Source organism: Equus caballus, chromosome 3 (assembly GCF_041296265.1).
Source record: "Equus caballus isolate H_3958 breed thoroughbred chromosome 3, TB-T2T, whole genome shotgun sequence".
Lineage (NCBI taxonomy): Eukaryota > Metazoa > Chordata > Mammalia > Perissodactyla > Equidae > Equus > Equus caballus.
The window spans coordinates 2493141-2511474 of record NC_091686.1 but is presented as its reverse complement, the minus strand read 5'-3'; the positions used below and the strand labels follow the sequence as shown (position 1 = coordinate 2511474).

The 18334-nt window shown below is 49.8% G+C and overlaps 1 protein-coding gene across 1 annotated transcript; it reads right to left on the bottom strand.

The window, feature by feature from the left end:
* Positions 1-486: 486 nt before the first annotated feature.
* C3H16orf78 (chromosome 3 C16orf78 homolog) lies at positions 487-17862 on the bottom strand. The gene is made up of 5 exons (XM_005608252.4): positions 17529-17862; positions 14302-14415; positions 13930-14056; positions 3277-3529; positions 487-775 (listed from the first exon to the last, which is right to left on the bottom strand). The coding sequence occupies exons 1-5, from the start codon at positions 17676-17678 to the stop codon at positions 628-630; spliced, it is 792 nt and encodes a 263-aa protein (XP_005608309.3). The 5' UTR covers positions 17679-17862; the 3' UTR covers positions 487-627.
* Positions 17863-18334: the final 472 nt, after the last annotated feature.

The following is an 18334-nucleotide window of genomic DNA, read 5'->3' as shown; positions in this document are numbered from 1 at the left end:
TTGCGGGAGTCTCCATCATGCAAGAAGGCAGAATGGGGGACTAAGGTGAGGACACTGTTCTCATCTCAGCCCCGCCACTGCTCATCTGTGCGACTCGAGCAAGTTCGTTGCCCTCTGTGGCTCCTTTTCTTCAAGCGAGTTGTTTCTGTATGCTGACAGAGGCCTCTCTCTCCCACTCCCCATCAGCTCCCGCCCTACATGCAAGAGGGCCAGTTCCACACACAGCTGCACCCTGCACCGGTGGGAGGTGATGGTAGCGTGCAAAACCTGTGGTGCGTGAGTCCCCAGCCAGCCCTCCAACCCTTCGGCCCTCCCGAAGTCCCTCTGGGACCCTGGGCCTCCATTTCCTCCCCTCTCCCTAAGACCTTCTTCCTGCCAAGCCCTTTCTAAGGCGTGGTGTTTTGTCAGGGAGAAAGCCCACAGTTTCTCCCACGTTGGTTCTGGCTCGGATGATTTGGGCAAACACTATGTTACCACAATGATGGATGCGGTCTGCCATGTTTTATGATCACTGTTGTCTACAAGGGACGCGCCAGGTGTAAAGGGCCTGGTGTGGCACGCCAGAAGACGGCTCTGGGGGCTGAGTCCCAGGGCAGAGGGAGCCAGAGGTGCCGGGAGAGGAGCTCCTCAGAGGGCGACGTTGCGGTTTTGGGAGAAGACCATTTTCGCGTCGATCTCTCCTTCCACCATGTGGGGGTGGATGTCCACGTTCATCCCCGCGTCCTTGCACAGCTTGAGCAAGGTGCGGATGTTGTTCTTGGACAGTCTCAGGTACCTGCGCCAGAAAGACAGAGGTCAGCCCAGGGCGGGGTCACCGAGCGCTGAACTTTGTGGAAAAGAGCTTAGATCGCGGCAGTGGCAGTGTAGGATCTCTGACGAGGACCGGCTCTCCAGACATTTCTGGAGCTGACAGAGATCTTATAAGAGAGTGGGACACCCACACAGTCGGTGGGAGCGTTTTTCGGTTTTTGCAGGGGAGGATTCACCCTACCCTGACATCTGTCGTCAACCTCCCTCCTCCCCGCCCGCCCCCCGCCCCCAAAGCCCCAGTACATAGTTGCCTATGGTTGTAAGTTCTCTATTCCTCTATGTGGCCGCTGCCACAGCATGGCTGTTGACAGATGAGTGGTGTGGTTCTGCGCCCAGGAACCGAGCCTAGACGGCCGAAGTGGAGCACACTGAGCTTTAACCACTAGCCCATCAGGGCTGGCTCAAGTGGGAGTTCTTATTGATATAACTTCTTTGGAAATTAATTTGGCAACATATACATCAAACACCGCCCGAGCATCCCCAAAAAAGTTTATTATCTTTAGTTCAGTAACTCCACTCAGGCCCTCAACTTATTGCAAAAAGAGAAGTCAGTGGAAAGAAAAGCTGTATAAATGAAAGTGTTCATTTTGGGGTTATCAACAACAGGGAAATAAGAAATTCCATCAACAGAGGAACGATTAAACACATAATGGAATATCCCTTTCAGTGACTCTTCTGCTAGCATTAAACGTCACTAGGAAGGAGGTGCAATGTGGCCATGACGTTATGTTGAGTGGCAGAAAAAACCAGGCTGCAAACTGCCAGGTCTTTCTCTCCTTGCTGCGATGTGTGTGTAATCTGAGTGATGCTGAGGGCTGGGAGAAATACAGGACAGTGGAAATAAAAGCTGAGCAAAATTGTAAGAATAGAGATGAGTATTTTCTTTTAATAATATCCAAAAAATTAAAAAATTAGGTCATTGGTTTGAAATATTAGCTAAAGCCCCACAATTCTGCCTTACACTGAAGAAAGGAACAGATCCCGTCTCTACTGTGTGGCAGAGTGCACGCCTCTGCCGTCATATCCGATGGGCTCCTTATTCTACCATCAACCTTGACCTTGGTCCAGCTTTAGGATAAGGAGGTAGGTAGGCCCCTACGCAGGCCACCTGCTGGTTGGTTACTTTGCTACAGATAATGGCGGAGGGGCTGCATGTTGCTATAACCTGGGTTTCCTACCCATTGGGGATGGCTTCCCTTCTCCTTCAAGATCTGCCCAGAACTTACCTGTTTCTACAGTCAGCTCAGACCCTGCTCGCCAGCCCCACAACTGGACAGCTCCAGCTTTGCTCCCTGACCAGCCCAGCCCTAGAGGGTCTCACATATATGTATGTGTGGGCACTCACTAAGATCCCATTCCGGACAATTTCATCCTTTCCTTGGATGTTTTCCTAATGGCTTGTCGGATGCCATCTCTCCAAATAGCCTGTCTCCCTCCTTGGAGGGTCGGGGCCCTGTCGAAATCTCTCCTCTTTCCACTGTGGAGCTCAGCTAGGCTGTCTATTGGCCAGAGTCAACTAGAACCCTCCATCAAATCTGAAAGCTAGAGTGAAAGTCTTCCAGCCACGGAAGCAGCAAGAGCAAGGAGCTCCCCTCGCCCAGGGAGACTGCCCGTCCACCCGTCAGCCAGTCAGCCCACTCCACCCATCCTTCTCTCAGCCAGCCAGGGAGCAGAGCGGGACTCCGTGATGGGGCGATCGGACGCCAGGCGTCTGAGGCTCTCTTATATGCAGGTGAGCTCACTGCTGTCACCTCTACAAGGACAACGACATCATTCTCAGTCCCGTTCTCTTCTCTACGAAGTTTCTGAACCTTGTCAGTTACATCTTTACACTCAAGGATAACATCGGGCTAGGGAGGGGTGCTTGGGTTTTGGGGTGGAAACCAAGCTGTTTGGTGTTGCTGAAAACTAGCAGGTCCTGATAAATAAGACACAGAACAAGAAAGAAGGGAGGCCTTTGGTAAGAGCAGTAAATTCAAAACGGCATCACACTTTGCTCAGGGTCCCTTTGGGAGTCAAGCCCCAGACACACACGGGGAGTCCCTGGGGATGGGGCTTCTCTCACCAGCAATTCAGGACCATTGTGTAAGTGATCTGTTAAGGAAACTTCCTGTTAAAACAAGGCCAATTCCTTCCTGAATGATATTCATGGTTCCTATTGTGAAACAAAGTTTGAAATATTGGAAGGGTTGTGTAAGTGTCCACAGGTGTGGCATCGAAATAGCAGCAGCCGCATGTCGTGTCCATCCCAGAGACGGCCCACGAGCGGGCGAGGCTGCTTGGAAACCCCACAGCTGCAGCCCTGGAGCAGCCCTCCGGGCCTCAGAGGCAGAGGCCACCCGCTCTGCGGCCACCCTCCCCGGTCCCCAGGCCTGGTCCCCAGGCCCCCCCGTGTCTGAGCCGCAGACGGTAGCGAGCAAAGCTCCTTGTCTCGGGACACCCCGCCCGCCCCTCAGGACTGCTCACCGGCAGCTCAGCACCTCCTCTGGTTTCAGCATTTTCACCATCTCTATCTTGGGCTCGGTGCCCTTCTCCATGAGGCTCTTCAGCTTGCGCTCATAGGAGCTGTCGGGTGCCTTGACTACCCAGTCTCTCAGGAGGGTTGACCTCCGCTGGCCAAAGATAGTGTCCGGCAACGTGGGTTCTGTAATGCTTTGTCGACGGTACGGCATTGACCGCTGAGTGGACTCCAGGGCGATTGCATCCTTGATGTCTAGGTCTGAAATTGGACAGATGTCACCAGGGATTTAGATCCTGGTGGAGGTGAGGGGTGGGGTACCCAGGAAGGTGATGAGGTCTGGAAGACTGCATGGGCGTCAGACAATACTGTTCTGAGATATGGGGTCTTTTCAAGGCTTCCGTAGTTCTCCTTCTTAGCGTTTGTTGAATCCTTAATCATCTTTCCCTCCCTCCTTTCTTCCCAACTCCCTCCTCCTTCCTCCTTTCCTTTATTTCCTTTTCTCAATATTATCTTCTTTGCTTCTTCAGAGGGAGTTCACCTAAAGGGAACTTTAGCCTAGAGCGGGTAGAGGAGATCAACTTTGACCTGGGGTTTCTGTTTTGTTTTGTTTTTTTTTGCTGAGGAAGATTTGCCCTGAGCTAACATCTGTGCCAGTCTTCCTCTATTTTGTACGTGGGATGTTGCCACAGCGTGGCTGATAAGTGGCATAGGTCCACACCGAAGATCCAAACCGGTGAACCCAGGCTCCTGAAGCGAGTGCGTGGAACTTAACCACTAGGCCTCAGGGCTAGCCCTGAGCTAGGTTTTTCAAGGACAAATAGTTTTTCAGATGAAAAAGGGAGAAAAGTATTGCAGGCAGAAAGAACAGCATGGATAGGCATTTATAACTGGTATGGTCAGTACAGAGAAAAGATTACCATTTTAAAAAATACGTTTTTCTAGCACACCAACAACCATACCAAATTTTATTAATCTTTGACTAGAATTTCTTGAGTTTTGCAGATATGCAATCATATCAGGGGAAAAATGAAAATATCTTCCTTCTAATATTTATGAAAATTATATGCTCTTCTTGACATAATGCATTTGACAGACTCTCCAAAACGATGTCAATAATGATAACGCAGGGCCGGCCGGTGCCGAGTGGGTAAGTTCACACGCTCCACTTTGGCAGCTGGGGGTTCGCAGGTTCGGATCCTGGGCGCAGACCTAGCACTGCTTGTCAAACCATGCTGAGGCGGCGGCCCACACAAAATAGAGGAAGGTGGGCACAGACGTTAGCTTGGGGACAATCTTCATCACACACACACAAAATAATATGACAATGATGCAGTCATGCTTCATTTTGTTTCTGATTTTAATTAAAATGATTCTAGCATTTCATCATGTAGAATGATGCTTATCACTATTTTGGGTAAATGTTTTACAATATTCAGCAGCTTCACCCCTAGTTTACATGGAGGTTTTATTAGTAACAATGGCTTGGTTCTATTTATTGCTTTCCCATCATCTACTGATATGATCATATGGTTCTTCCTTTATTTTATTGATGTAATAAATTATCCTGATATTGATAACCAAACCATTCCTAACCTACTGCAATAAATCCCACTTGGTCATGGTGTATTATTCATTTCATACATTAACATATTTGATATATTTTTACACATTAAGTCTATTTGCTAAAATTTTTAATATTTTTGCATCCATATTATTGTAAGATTGGCCTACGTTTTTGTATAATATATTAACATCAAGGTTATGATAGCTTGTTAAATTAGTGTAGAAGTGTCTAGATTTTAAATGGTCTGCAGTAGTTGAGTAACATTGGGATTATTTGCTCTTTAAAGGTTAGATAGAACCTGGTGTGAAACCTTTCGTCCTGGTGCCTTTTTTAGTGCTCCTTATTGTATCAATTTTGATAATTTGTAGTATGATAGGAAATTTTCCATTTCTGCTGGGTTTTCAAATTTATTGTATAGAGATGCATGTAGTATTGTATTATAATTCAGTTGATGTATTTCTTCTCTTTGCTTGCTTGTCCTTTCTCATACAAAATCTTATATGTTTTTACTCTCCTTTTTAACAAGGCTCACGATGACTTCACATTGTCTGTCGCTTCCTCCGGCCTCAGTGGGCCCTGTCTGACATGGAGTTTCCCCTTGGGAGCTGGAATAGATGGGGATCCCTGAATCGCAGCCTCTAGAACTGGGGCTGGCCGGGTGGAGGCCCCTCTCGGGCCTTGCAGTGTGCGCAGATGGAGCGCAGCACGTGTGGGCGCGGCCTGCTTTTTCAAAAGGCTGGCTTCGAATGTATCCTTTTAACTATTTTTTATCTTGTATTTCTTTAATCTCAGCTGGTATTTAATGTATTAATTCTTGCTTCATCATATTAATTAATTCTATTCTTATAAATTAATAAAAGTCTTCGTTTTTTAATTTTTTGTTTTATAAAGACAGGAACCATTACTTTTAGTTCTTACTGTAAATTTTCTTCTGAGCATAGATTTTGCCTTCATCCCATAGGTTTGGTATGAAACAGGCTTGTTTTCATTAGTTTTTTCTTTGCTATAAGGGTATTTTAGGAGCATGTTTCTTAATGTTCGACTGTTAAGTTGGGGGTAGCTTTTAATTTTATTTGTAATTATTACTTTAGGATAATGTAGATGATCCTAAAATATTTATTTTTTTGAGTGTTTCTGTTTTCTTTGTGGGGCTACATTGATTATTTTTGTAAATGTTCTTTGGTGATATAAAAATGTCTGTTCTCTATTCAGTTATAATGTTATTGTTTGTTAATTGCATTGATAGGTTCGTCTATGTACTTCCTATTATTTTCTATTTAATCTATCTATTTGGTTCTGAAAGAAGTGTATTAAAATCTCCCATTGTAACTATATTTTAATCAGGTTCTGCTTGCATTTCTAAACATTTATCTGTTTAGCTGCTATATTTTTTGGTGCATGTAGGTTTATGGTTATTATTTATTCTCTTTACTGTTTTAAAATATCCCTCTTTTACCCTCTGTGTTGCTTACAGCCTTAATTCCACCTCATCTGCTGGCATTTCTTATCTCTTTGCCTATCCTTTTATTTTCAATCTTTCTATATTACCTTGTATTAAGTGTGTATCTAGATTTTGATTATAAACCAATCATTTCCATATTTGGTGTCTCTGCTCTCTTCTAGACCATTTTCTGCAGATGAAGGGACACATGGCTGAGAAAGTCCTTCAATATTTCTAAATCTGCAAGTATCATTTATTCCTTCTGACAGTGACTTACGTGTGGGCTTGGGACAGGATTATGCAATTGTAGGTCTTCACTCTGGGCAGTCGGTAGGTGCCATTTCACTTCCAGGTTGATTCTAGTGTCTTTTTCCTTTGTAAGTAAATTGTGCTTCCTGTAAGCTTGCAAGCTTTCATCAATAAAGTTCGGGAATTTTACCAGGATAGGTCAGGGAGAATGAGTCTAGAGCTCCTACAGTTACATAAATGGAGGGACAGCAGCCTGGAGAGAGGCTGTGACTTGCCCAGGTCTCATGAGTTAGTGGCTTAATTGGGATTATTATTATTTTTTTTTTGATGAGGAAGATTGACCCTGAGCTAATACCTGTTGCCAATCATCCTCTGTTTTGTATGTGGTATACTGCCACAGCATGGTTTGAGGGGTGGTATGTAGGTCTGTGCCTGGGATCCGAACCCCCAAACTCTGGGCCACCAAAGTGGAGAATGCGAACTTAACCGCTACACCACTGGACTGGCCCCTTAATTGGGAATCTTTATGCCCAGTATGTTGCTCTGAACTGACAGCTGGTCCCTAATAGGGTGATAGGGTCAGATGGCCTTAGCAGTCCCTGTTTGTGCATGGTGGAAATTGATGCTATGTTTCAGAAAAATCACGAGCTGCACATCTTGATACAAATGGGAAATCCCTTGGGGAGAGGGCCGTAGGCTTTCCTGAGGCATCTGATCCTCTTCGGGGTCAAGGCAGGGCTCACGTAGGAAAGAATAGCAGTGTAAATGGTGACGATAACTATACATGTCAGCTAACATCTGTTGAGTGAGTTGTGTGCCAGGCAGTGTGCAAGGCGCTTTCTAGGGAGTGGGCACTACAGTCTCGCAACCGTGTCATGTCCATTTAAAAACTGAAAAAGTTGAGGATCAGAAAGATTTAGTCATGTGCCCAAGATATCATAGCTAATTAGTAGTGGGTCCAGGAAGATGTGAACCCAGGTTGTCAGTGCCTTTGTCTGGGAACCTGTCCTGGCTACCTTCTTGGACAAAAATGCCCCCCATTCCTGAGTTTGTGGCTGAACAGAGAGGTTAGATTTCTGGTGGGCTGTGTTTGGGACTCCAGGACTGACTCTGTACTCATGGAGACAGAGGGGGTGATTGCCCTCCAGCCCTCAGCGTTAGGAATGCACCCTTGCCCTGGCATCAACAGAATGCCCAAGGCATAGGTGGCCAGGGAGAGAAAGCCAAAGGAACTCCCGTTTCCGTCTAGCTGCACAGACTTTGTCAAGATTTGCTTTGGAAATACATTCCAAATGCTTTCCCAGGATCTTTTACTGGCCATAGTCAGAGTGACCTTTTTGAAATTAAAATCCAACTTGGTAGCTTCCTTCCTAAAATTTTTCAGTGACTTGCCATCACATTCGATCAGGTTTAGGTTTTGGAAAGGCTGATCTGCGACTTCTGCTTTCAGCCCAGATGGCATAATAGGGGCTGCATTTATCCTTTCACCTTGAGCAGTCAAAGAGTGGGGCCTGAAAACAGCAGTTTTCAGACATTGGATAACAGGCAACAAGGGCAGTAAGCCTTGAGAGGCGGACAAGTGAGGTGAGCCCATGACGGCCCCGCCAATGGCTGGAAAAGGCTTCCAAGCAGTGGCACGGGCGAGGGAAGGGTGGGCAGAGCCTGGTGGTGGCCCCGAGCTGCGAAGGAGAGCAGACCATTTAGATGGGCCAGGGCAGCTGGAAGTCACAGGGCAGAGAGCCAGGAGAGAGTGGCATGGAGCTCTCAGGAACTCTCCAAAGGCTCCTCTCTGCTGAGGACTAATTAGCACAGGCAAGAGAGGGAACGACACAGCACTGGTAGCCACGACCACTCAAAGAGCATTGTGAATATACTCCCTGTGCTCAACAAGGCTTGAGCCTGTTAAGGAGAGTCGCAGAAGACTAAAAGTTGCACAAACTGAAGTTCTAGAGATGAAACTACACTGCCTGAAGTGAAAAACACATTGGATGGGATCAACAGCTGAGTAGGCATTGCAGAAAAGAATAGTGAATTTGAAGACAGAGCAACAGCAACTATCGAAAATGAAACACAAAGAGAAAAATTGGGGGAAAAAACCCAGTGAGCTGTGGGACTTCAAATATGTGTAATTGCAGTGCCTGAAAGAGAAGGGAGAGAGTGGAGACTGAAAAAAAAATATTTGAAGAAATAATGGCTAAAAATATTCCAAATTTGATGGAAACTATAAGCCAAGAATCTCAACTAATGCCAAACACAAGAAACATGAAGCAAGTGACACCAGGGCGGATCATAATCAAACTGCTTAACAAGAAAGGCTTCAGGGCCGCCCTGCGGCCTGGTGGCTAAGTTCGGCGCACTCTGTTTTGGCTGCCCGGGTTCGCAGATTTGGTTCCGGGGTGTGAACCTGCACCACACGACAACCATGCTGAGGTGGTGACCCACATACAAAAAAGCAGATGTTAGCTCAGGGCAAATCTTCCTCAGCAAAAAAAACCCAAAAAACAAACAAACAAAAAACCCCGAGAAAAACAAACACCTTCAGAGAAGGAAAAAGATACATCACAGAGGAACGTTAATCAGGACGACAGCCAAGTTCTCACTGGAAACACTGCAAGTTGGAAGACAGAAGAGTGTTTCTGTAAGGTACTGAGAGAAAAAAGCTTGTCAATCTAGAATTCTATACTCAGCTAAATTATCTTTCAGAAACAAAGGTGAAATAATGGCCTTTTCAGACATACAAAAGGTGAAAGAATTTATCACCAACAAACCCACATCATAGGAAATGTTAAAGGAAAATCTTCAGGCAGAAGAAATGACTCCAGACAGAAATCTGGACCTGTGTAAAAAAATGAAGAGCCCTGAAAGTGTTAACTGTGTGAGTAAACATAAAAATCTTTTTAAAAGAGAGTTGCTTAAAGTAAAATTAATAACAACGTATTGTGGGGTTTATAACATAAGAATAAATGTGATGTGAGGTGGTAGCAGCATGAAGACTGGGACAGCAGAAGTAGAAGCATGCTGTCGTTGGTTCCTCACGTTCTACATGAAGTGAGAAGGAAGGAAGGTGGGACAAGGCCAGGATGGATCCTGCACACTCTGGGCAACCACAGAGATGGCGCAAAGGGGTTATAGCTCGTAATCCAGCAAAGGAGATGAGCCTGAATCACAAAAACACTCAGCCCAAAGGAGGACAGAAAAAGAGGAAAGGGGAGCAAAGAACAGGGAGAACAAGTTAGAAACTAACATGTTGAAACTCAACCACCTCAGTGATCATATTCTGTGTCAATGGTCTAACTGTCCAAAGGAGAAGGTTGAAATTGCCGGAGTGGATTTAAAAATCAAGACTCAATCATCTGCTGCCTAAAAATTCAGTTTAAATAAAAAGACGCAAACAAGTTAGACAGGCCAACGTGATAGCCAAGAGGAGGAGAGCTGTGGGGCCTTTGATAGTGGAGGAAGATCGGGAATAAACTAAAACAATAGGAGTGGAAATGGAGAGGAAGGGAAAGAGATGAAAGACACAAAGATGGTGCTGTCTCCAGGACCCAGTAACTGGTCATGAATGGTAACTGGTGATGAGGCGTAACTGGTCACAAAGGGTAGCTGGTTATGAGGGGTAACTGGTCATGAAGGGTAGCTGGTCATGGGGGCAACTGGTCATTAGGGGCAACTGGTCATGAGGGGTAACAGCTCATGAGGAGTAACTGGTCATGAGGGGCAACTGGTTGTGAGGGGTAACAGCTCATGAGGAGTAACTGGTCATGAAGAGTAACTGGTTGTGAGGGGTAACTGGTCATGAAGGGCAACAGGTCATGAGGGGTGGTGGCAGAGGCGACTTCCAACTGGGGCCACGCTCTGGGCCAACGCTAGGCCCTGAGATGGTGCATACGAGGGGGCGTGTGGATCTGTGGAGCCCGTAGACACTAACACTGGGAGTTGGGCATGTAGAGGGAGCCTAGGAGAGAGGGCTCTCTGGAGATTTAGATTTGAAATCATCAGACGGTGGGTAAAGCCATATGTTTGAATAGAGTCAGCCAGGAAAAGTGTATAATGGGATGACAATGGCAGTGCTAATCAGAGGGGAATTCCGAGGGGAAACTTTGGTATGGGAGGAGGGAAAAAAGGAAGGGTGGTTAGTAGCGACTTAGAAACATATGAGGTTAATAAATTAAATGGGAAAATATACAGAGAAGCCTATGGAAAATAGACAAAGCAGGGAAAGAAGCCCACCAAACTGGAAAATTCTGCATCCTTCGTTCATAGAAGTGAGGAGACGCAAGACCACAGCTGTAGCTTAACCATCTGGTTTCTCTCACTGCCTTGGGTCTGGTTGGGCCCACCTAAACGTTGTACTGGGGGGAGGACAAGGACTCCACACTCCTCCTTGTGGGTTGAGCCCTCAGAGGGGACTGAGGGGGCACTGACAAAGGAAGGGGGGCACAGATGAGATGCCCTCGGGGGATTCATGGGGGAGAGGCCGTAAAGGAGAGAAAGGAGCCGCTCACCGTGTCAGTGTGGCAGCAGGCTGCTGCCCCCGGATGCAGCAATAAGATAGTCAGTGGAGGGCCAGGGATGGCATCTCAGTGATTTAAGGGGAGTGAAGGGAAATTTTTGTGAAAATGAAGTGAGATGCTGAAAGTGAGCCTGTCTGCTTTGAAAAGCGAACACTGGAGTGGAGTGGTCACTGTTCTTTCTTTTAGCTTTGAGGTTCTGGAGCCCGAGACAGTACAGTTCATTCATTCAGGACACTCACAGTGTTTTGCAGATTTTGATTTTGTGGCCATCACAACACTGAAAACATGGAAGAGCGGGAGTTGTGACTGCGTAGACAGTGTCACATTCCAGTCCTAGAGGTGGTGGGGGATGTCGCCCCCAGGTCACACAGAATTGTGGTGTTGAGAGTGGAAGGGGCTCGCTCTGCAGACAGGGAATGCAGGACGCCCACGGGGTCTGGTTCTTGACAAGGATGCCAGTGATTCGGGTGCTGAGTGGGGCTGGGGGAGGCTAGACCCTGATATCTCGGTCTAGCATACTCTTCCTCGAGCTGCCTTATCTCCTCTTGGACTCCTGCTGTAGCCTTAACTGGCTCCATGCCCTTCCTGGGGGCTGTGTTATCTTAAACTTGACTCCCAAACCAGATCCTCCCCACGCCTTTTGGGCCTCCTGTCAGCCTGCACAGGAAGCTCCCCCTACTGCGTCCGGGCTCAGCCCTGCCCCGGTCCTGGGTGCCACACCTGGCTGCCCAGCGGCTTCCTGGGGTCCGAGCTCCAGATGCACTTGGGCTGCGCTGAGCACCTGCTGCCCCCCAGTGGCCACTGGCTGTGTTAGATCAGGAAAGAGAACTGCTGTCCAACAGGGTGGCTTTGATTGGGGGAGCTCAGGGGACTGCAGAGGACCAAGTGGCTGCTGAGTCAGCCTGCCCGCTGGCATCCTTGTGTGCGAGGTGAGAAGAATTATTTAGTCAACTGGTATGAGAGTTTCTCTTAGGGAAGGAACTGCCTTTGTTTGGGAAAATACCTGGCTAGGCTACTTTGAGTGGAAAGAGACAGTGAAACAAAGCGATCCCTCCAGGTGAAAAGCCAGCAGGAATGGGTGGGGTGGGGAAGGCAGAGGCCGGAGGAGAGGAGAGGAGAGGAAGAGGGGGAGTGGGAGGACCAGGACTAGAGTGAGACAAGGAGGTGCCCGGGGACAGATTTAAGGAGGTGCTGGCCGTCAGGCTCACCCAAGTACAGTGTCGACACCTGAGCCTGAGTGCCTCCTTAAATCCTGTGCCCTGGGTGCCTGGCTGGGCTCACTCTGGCCTGGGTCCTGGATTTGAGCAAGACATCTGGAGGCTGCCCCTGCAGGGAAATGTGGGGGTCTCCTGGCGGCAGGGGACAAGGACTTTGAAGAACAAGACGGGCTCATAATCGATTTCTGATTTGTTTGCTGTATGACTCTGTGATGTGATTCTTTCTCTTTGCTGCCCCCACCCTTCAGTAGAGTCTGCGTACACAGGCTTCGTGTGAGAGGTGTGGGGAGAAGCGAAGGAAGCATGTTCTGTGTCTGGTTGGCAGGGGCGGGGAGAAAGGAACAGTGTAGAAAGCGATGTGAGACCTACAGATGCTCAGGGTCCCAGCAGACCAGGACTTTGGAGCCAGATGTGACTCTAGAGTCACAGGAAACTGGAGAGAGTTGTGGGGCTTCCTGCAGGGCATAAGTCCATCTAGCTTTGCTTTTTTAAATAACCGTTTGTTTTGGAGTTTAGATTTACAGAAGAGTTGCAAGGATGGTGCAGGGAGCTCCCGTGTACCCTTCCGTCAGTTTCCCCTGACGTTAACATCTTACATAAACAGGGTACATTTGTCAAAACTGAGAAATTAACACTGGCACATTATGGAGCCTTTTTGGATTTCACCAGTTTTTCCACTAAAGTGTTATTCTATGATCAGTCCAGGACCCTGAACTGCGTGTAGAGCTGGTCATGTTTAAATCTGACAGGTGTGACGGCAGTGCGCTTACACTGGCTTTGGTGTCTTACATGAAAAGGAGAAAAGATTTTCTTGGGCACAATGGGGACATTTTTGTACAGGAGAACTGCAGCCCCTGCTTGAAGGCTCTTGTCCACACTTCCTTTGGGTTAATGGAATCGCTTCCAGAATTCTCTTTGACCATATCCCTCCACCCAAGAGGCCGGGCACAAGAAGCGTACCTGTTTCTCCAACGGCGCGGTCCGGCCCTCCTGAGAAGTTCAGCATGTGTTTACTCAGAGTCACCACTCGCTGACAGTGTTGAGCACACTCTGTGTCAGGCTGAGTGCTTTCCACGCCTCATCTCACTAACGCGCCGCAACTGTACTATGAGGTAGGTCATCTTATTGTCCCATTTTATAGATATGAAAACTGGACCCCAGAGATGGCGTGACTTGCCCAGGAATTATACAACTCTGAGCTCAATACAGAGTGTGGAGCCAGGATTCGAACCCAGGCCGTCTTGGGAGGTTGGGATCTGGCAGAACCTGAGCCGACCTCTTCTTGGGGAGGAGCAACACCTGGCAGGTTTAAGGCCAGCAGGTGTGGTTCCTTCTGTAACTGACAATGTCACAGTACCTAAATCAATTAGATAATTGGGACGCAGAAGGTTGATGTCACCAAAATGGCTTCAGGAACCTGGGTACACTATGCTGGCTTCTGAGAAGAGCACACACATGTGTGGGCCAAGCCTTGACATCCCCTTGCCTCGTGTCCAGGCGACATCCAGCTCGCAGTGTGATCCCTAAAGAGCCATGGAGGGCTCCTGCGTCCACAGTGGCTGGGTTGATGTGGATGCTACTGCCCTAAGAATGGTGTGAGCTCTTGGTCCCTCTGAGAGGTGGGGGATGGGGGGGGACAGTTCCCGGTCCTGGGGCCAGGATGCTTTCCTCACCAGATTTCCTGGCGCTGTCCCTGGTGTAGTTGCCCGGGACTGTGCTGAGGCGTTTTCCCTTTGGCTCCGCTCCGTAGGGCCTTCGGTACCTGGCGGAGTTCTCCTTCTTGGTGCTTTGCCCTGTGGCCTTGGAGGGGAGCGGAGAGAAGGATGTACAGGAGCGCGCGCCTTGCCCCGCGGCGGGGGCTTGTCGGGCGGGAGCTGGATGGGGCAGGTGATTACTGTGAGCGTTAGTCTGGGGCAGGAGCGGAGCCTAGAGCCTTAACACATTTTTAAAAAGTGGCCAGTGTGCAGGAGCGGGGTGGGCACCCCTCGGCAGCGTGGGGAGCTGGGTGCGGGTGGGGCGGGCGGGACGCCGAGCGGCTGTGTCACCTGGTCAGAGAACGACACCTGGCGGTTCCCTCCCTGGGGCTTCGGGACGCTTTTGCCTTTCTTTTCTTCCTTCCCCCTTGCTTTAAAAGGTGTCGCCATCTTGGGCTTGTGCTTCTGAAAGGACAGGGAAGAGGGCGCTGTGGCTGCCCCGCGGGGTGCAGACCACCATCCGCCTCCAGAGCGGCGATGGGACGCTCCCCTGAGTGGGCTGCCCCTCCCTCCACCCCACTCTGGTGCTCCTGTCCTCCCCTCACTGTCCCTCTGCCTCCAGGCATCCCTGGTGGCCATGTCATACCGCACCCAGAACCATGTTCTAACCCCCAAGGCTGGTTGTCCCTCTCCACCTCAGAATCCATCACTAGCTCCCTGTCACCCCCCTGCAGGGCCTACCCCCAGCCTGGCAGGTACTCCTCCCAGCCCCTGCGTGGCAGTTCTAGCTGTGACTTCCCTGCCATGGCCTCCAGTCTGGAGCCACAGGAAGGCTGCCCTGTCTTTGAGTCCAGCCAGGACTCTCCCTCTGTCCCCAGAATGCCCTCCTTGCCGCACCCCCACCCCATCCTGTCTTCCCAGAGCTGTCATCACAGCTCACCTGCCTTTCTCCACCCCGTGCTCCTCGCGGCCTGTCTAGGGCTGGCGTGCGTGCCTTGCATGGACTTCCCTATGCCCTCCTGGCCTCGCCTGCCCGGGGAAGGCAGGCAGGAGCACGGGCTCACTAGGGAGCTCCAGGGTCTGGGGACAGGGACCCCCGGGCCAGTATCTGAAGCATCTTGGGGAAAAGCCGAATGGACTGGGTCTCCCCTCCGCTGTGCCGTGGGTGGTTGTGGGGAGATGAGGGCCGAGCCTGGTCTCCAGGTCAGGCGGCCGGGCTTGGGATCCCGTCTGTTGTTTAGTGGCCGAGCAACCTTGGGCACGTGACAGCTCTCTCTGTGGCTTGTTTTCTTATCTGAAGATGGGGACAAGAGTGGGACCTACCTCACAGGGTTACTGTGAGGAATAAATGAGTCACCGTGTGGAAGTGCAAGCCTTCCACGAATGTTGGCTATATCCTGTGGGGCAGAAGAAGTGTTTCGAGGAGCCAGTCGGGTGTGTGGGAGAAGCTGCCCAAGGCGTGCTTGTGGCCGTCTAAGGAGGGGGCGCTGGTCGACCTCAGGGTCTTGTTTGGCTTAGTGAGGAGATGGGGTGCAAGTTGGGGGCAGGGCTGAACCTTCAGGCTGAGGAGAGAGGCTAAGGCCAGCTTCTCCAGGGGTGCCTCCTCCTGCCTTCCCCCTACAGCCTCAGCCTCTCCTCAGGAGTCACCTGAGTCCGAGACCTGCCGGGGGCGTCCCCCTCTGTCTCAGGAGCTTCCTTTAACACCCAAATGATTCTGGGAGAGATCACAGTGCTTGAAGACTTAACTGCATTTTCAATTTAAATTTGTTCCCTCCCTGGGTCCAAAATTATTTACAATAAAAGTCACATATAAGGTAAAGCTGTGAGCACATTATTGGAATATAACCCTTGCGAGGAGCCACGGGACCACACGTGTTCATTGCAGATGTGGATATAATTTCTGTAATTGACACTGAGGTCTGAGCGACCCAGCAGTCAAGCCCTTACCCCTTCCAAAAAGTGGGGTTGGGGGTGCTATCTGTCAATCTTAGCACCTCAGTGTAAGATGTGTCTCAGCACTCTGATGGAATGCACACTCCAGATCCGACTGTAAATGATAAGGAAGCACATAACAGCACGGAGCTTTCCTGAAAGGCAGCGAGTGATGACCTGGGCGAGGCAGAGACCGCAGAGGTGGCTGTGGGAGTCAGCCCCACACGGCCGTGAGCTGGGGGACTGGATAGATCGGAGTTTGAGCCCTGGCTTGGGCTTTAATTAACTCCATGAGCTCAAGCAAATTACTTCTCTTCCCCTCAGCTTCCTGGTCCTCAAGCGGGGGCTCAGAAGGGCGCCTGCCTTGCAGCCTCGGGGGAGCGGTCGACGCGGGACCTCACTGCAGGGCTGAGCACAGGGCCCAGCACGCAGGAAATGCTTAAGAGAGGTTAGCGTCATCATTCGTAAGGCCATTTTTCACCCATTTTCCTCTGGGGGCCGGGGGATTCAAGGTCAGGTGGCATCTCCTATGGAGGAGACCACTTTCCAAGGGCACGGCTTGATTCTCTGTAAGGGGGACTCTGGGGGAAACAGAGGCAAAATTGGTTGCCATACTTCCTGGAGAAAGAGGGAAGCATGGTGCTATAGACTGAATGTCTGTGTCCCCCAAAATTCATATGTTGAAATCCTAACTCCCAATGAGACAGTGTTAGGACGTAGGGCCTTTGAGAGGTGACTAGGTCATGAGCTGGAGCCCCACGAATGGGACTAATGCCCTTACAGAAGAGGCTCCAGAGAGCTCCCTGGCGCCTTCCATCACGGATGGGACAACGATAAGGAGCTGGCTGTGAAGCAGGAAGAGACCGTGCCAGCTGGCACCTTGATCTCGGACTCCCAAGCCCGTAGAACTATGAGAAATAGATTTGTGTTGTTTATAAGTCACCCAGTCTGTGCCGTTCTGGTTTGACAGCCTAAATGGACTAAGACCAATGGGTTAGAGCTAGTTCTGATGCAGCGGAGAAAGGAGGAGCTCCGTAGGAGCCCCAGTGGAGATAATGGCAGTGATGACTGAGTGCCCTGTGACTCTGGAGCCATAAGGAGGACAGGAGTATCTGGGGACAGTGGGAAGGACCCATCCTGCCAAGCCTGGACGCTACTGCCCCTCAGTCCTTCTCGAACACCGACCAAGACGACCTCAACATTTCCCTCACCTTGACTGAACTAGACAGGTTTCATCCTGACTCTAGGTCTGTCATCTTCCTTTTCTTTTCCCTTAGAAAACTTGCACTGTGAATTCGTTCTCTGCCCCTTAGAGATGTAAATGTTTTCCTAGCCTCTTGCCAGTTTTAAAATCCAGGAAAGTTTTCCTCGAGGACCTGGGAGCCATCCCTTTAAAATGTAACCATCGCGAAGGATAGGGCCCTCTCCCAGCCTCCTGGGGCAGGAGCGTAACCACATAAGCGACAGTTAGTCAACAGGACGGCCTCGCCACACCGGCGGCCTCCCCTCACACCTCCGGTGCTTTTCTACTAGTTCACCCGGTGGTTGGAGACCCTCCTGCCTTTTGTTTCCCGGGACTCGGGGTCCCTCCCTCCCTGCGGCAGCCTGGGATGGAGTCTTCCTCCCAGCATCCTTGGCAGTCACACCTGGAGACCTTGATGCTTCTTCCCCTGCCTCCGCGCCAGCCACTCCAGCACCCGCGTGAGGTCGGACATCCGCCTCTCCTCAGCGGTCCTCCACATGGCCTTCCTCTCTGAGGGCATCGGGTCCCTCGGGTCCTCGGGTTTCTCTGACATTTTGGCGTCTTGCTTGTGCCTTGGGCGGGAGGTGGCCTACACTCACTTGGTGGACTGTCTGCCTCTGCTTGCTGGCCGGGTGACCCAGACGGGAGGGTGTGGCCTCTAGGGTGAACTTCAAGGGCGGAGTTGGGCCAGCGGCTGGGATATTGGTCTTAAAGGCTGGGAGGTCTCGGGGGCGATTGTGAGGTCACTGTGGGCTGGCCCTTGGGCTCAGAGTGGAGTGGGACACTGGCTTCCCCACATGGCCACTGCCCCTCTCGCCTGCACACTGCCACTGCCTCCTTTACGGCCCCTCCACCTCCACTTCCACAGATATCTTCCTAAAACAGAGGTCAGCTCATGTCACTCCTGCTCTCAAAGACCTTCCATGGCTCCCTGTAGCCTATAAAATAATCTAAATTTCTTAGTTTGGCATCCAGGCTTTCCACAATGTACTCTAATTAGAATGAAGCTTTTAAAGGCTCAATTACTTCTATATTCATTAAACAAGTAGCTATCAGATGCCTAGTATGTGCCAAGCATGGTGCTGGGACTCTAATGCAAGATAAAAACCTAGACTTCCTAAACGTATGGGTCAGTGGGAAAGACAAGACAGTCAAATAATCATTCTGTGAATCCATAATGACAAATGAAGATGAGTGCTCTGAAGGAAA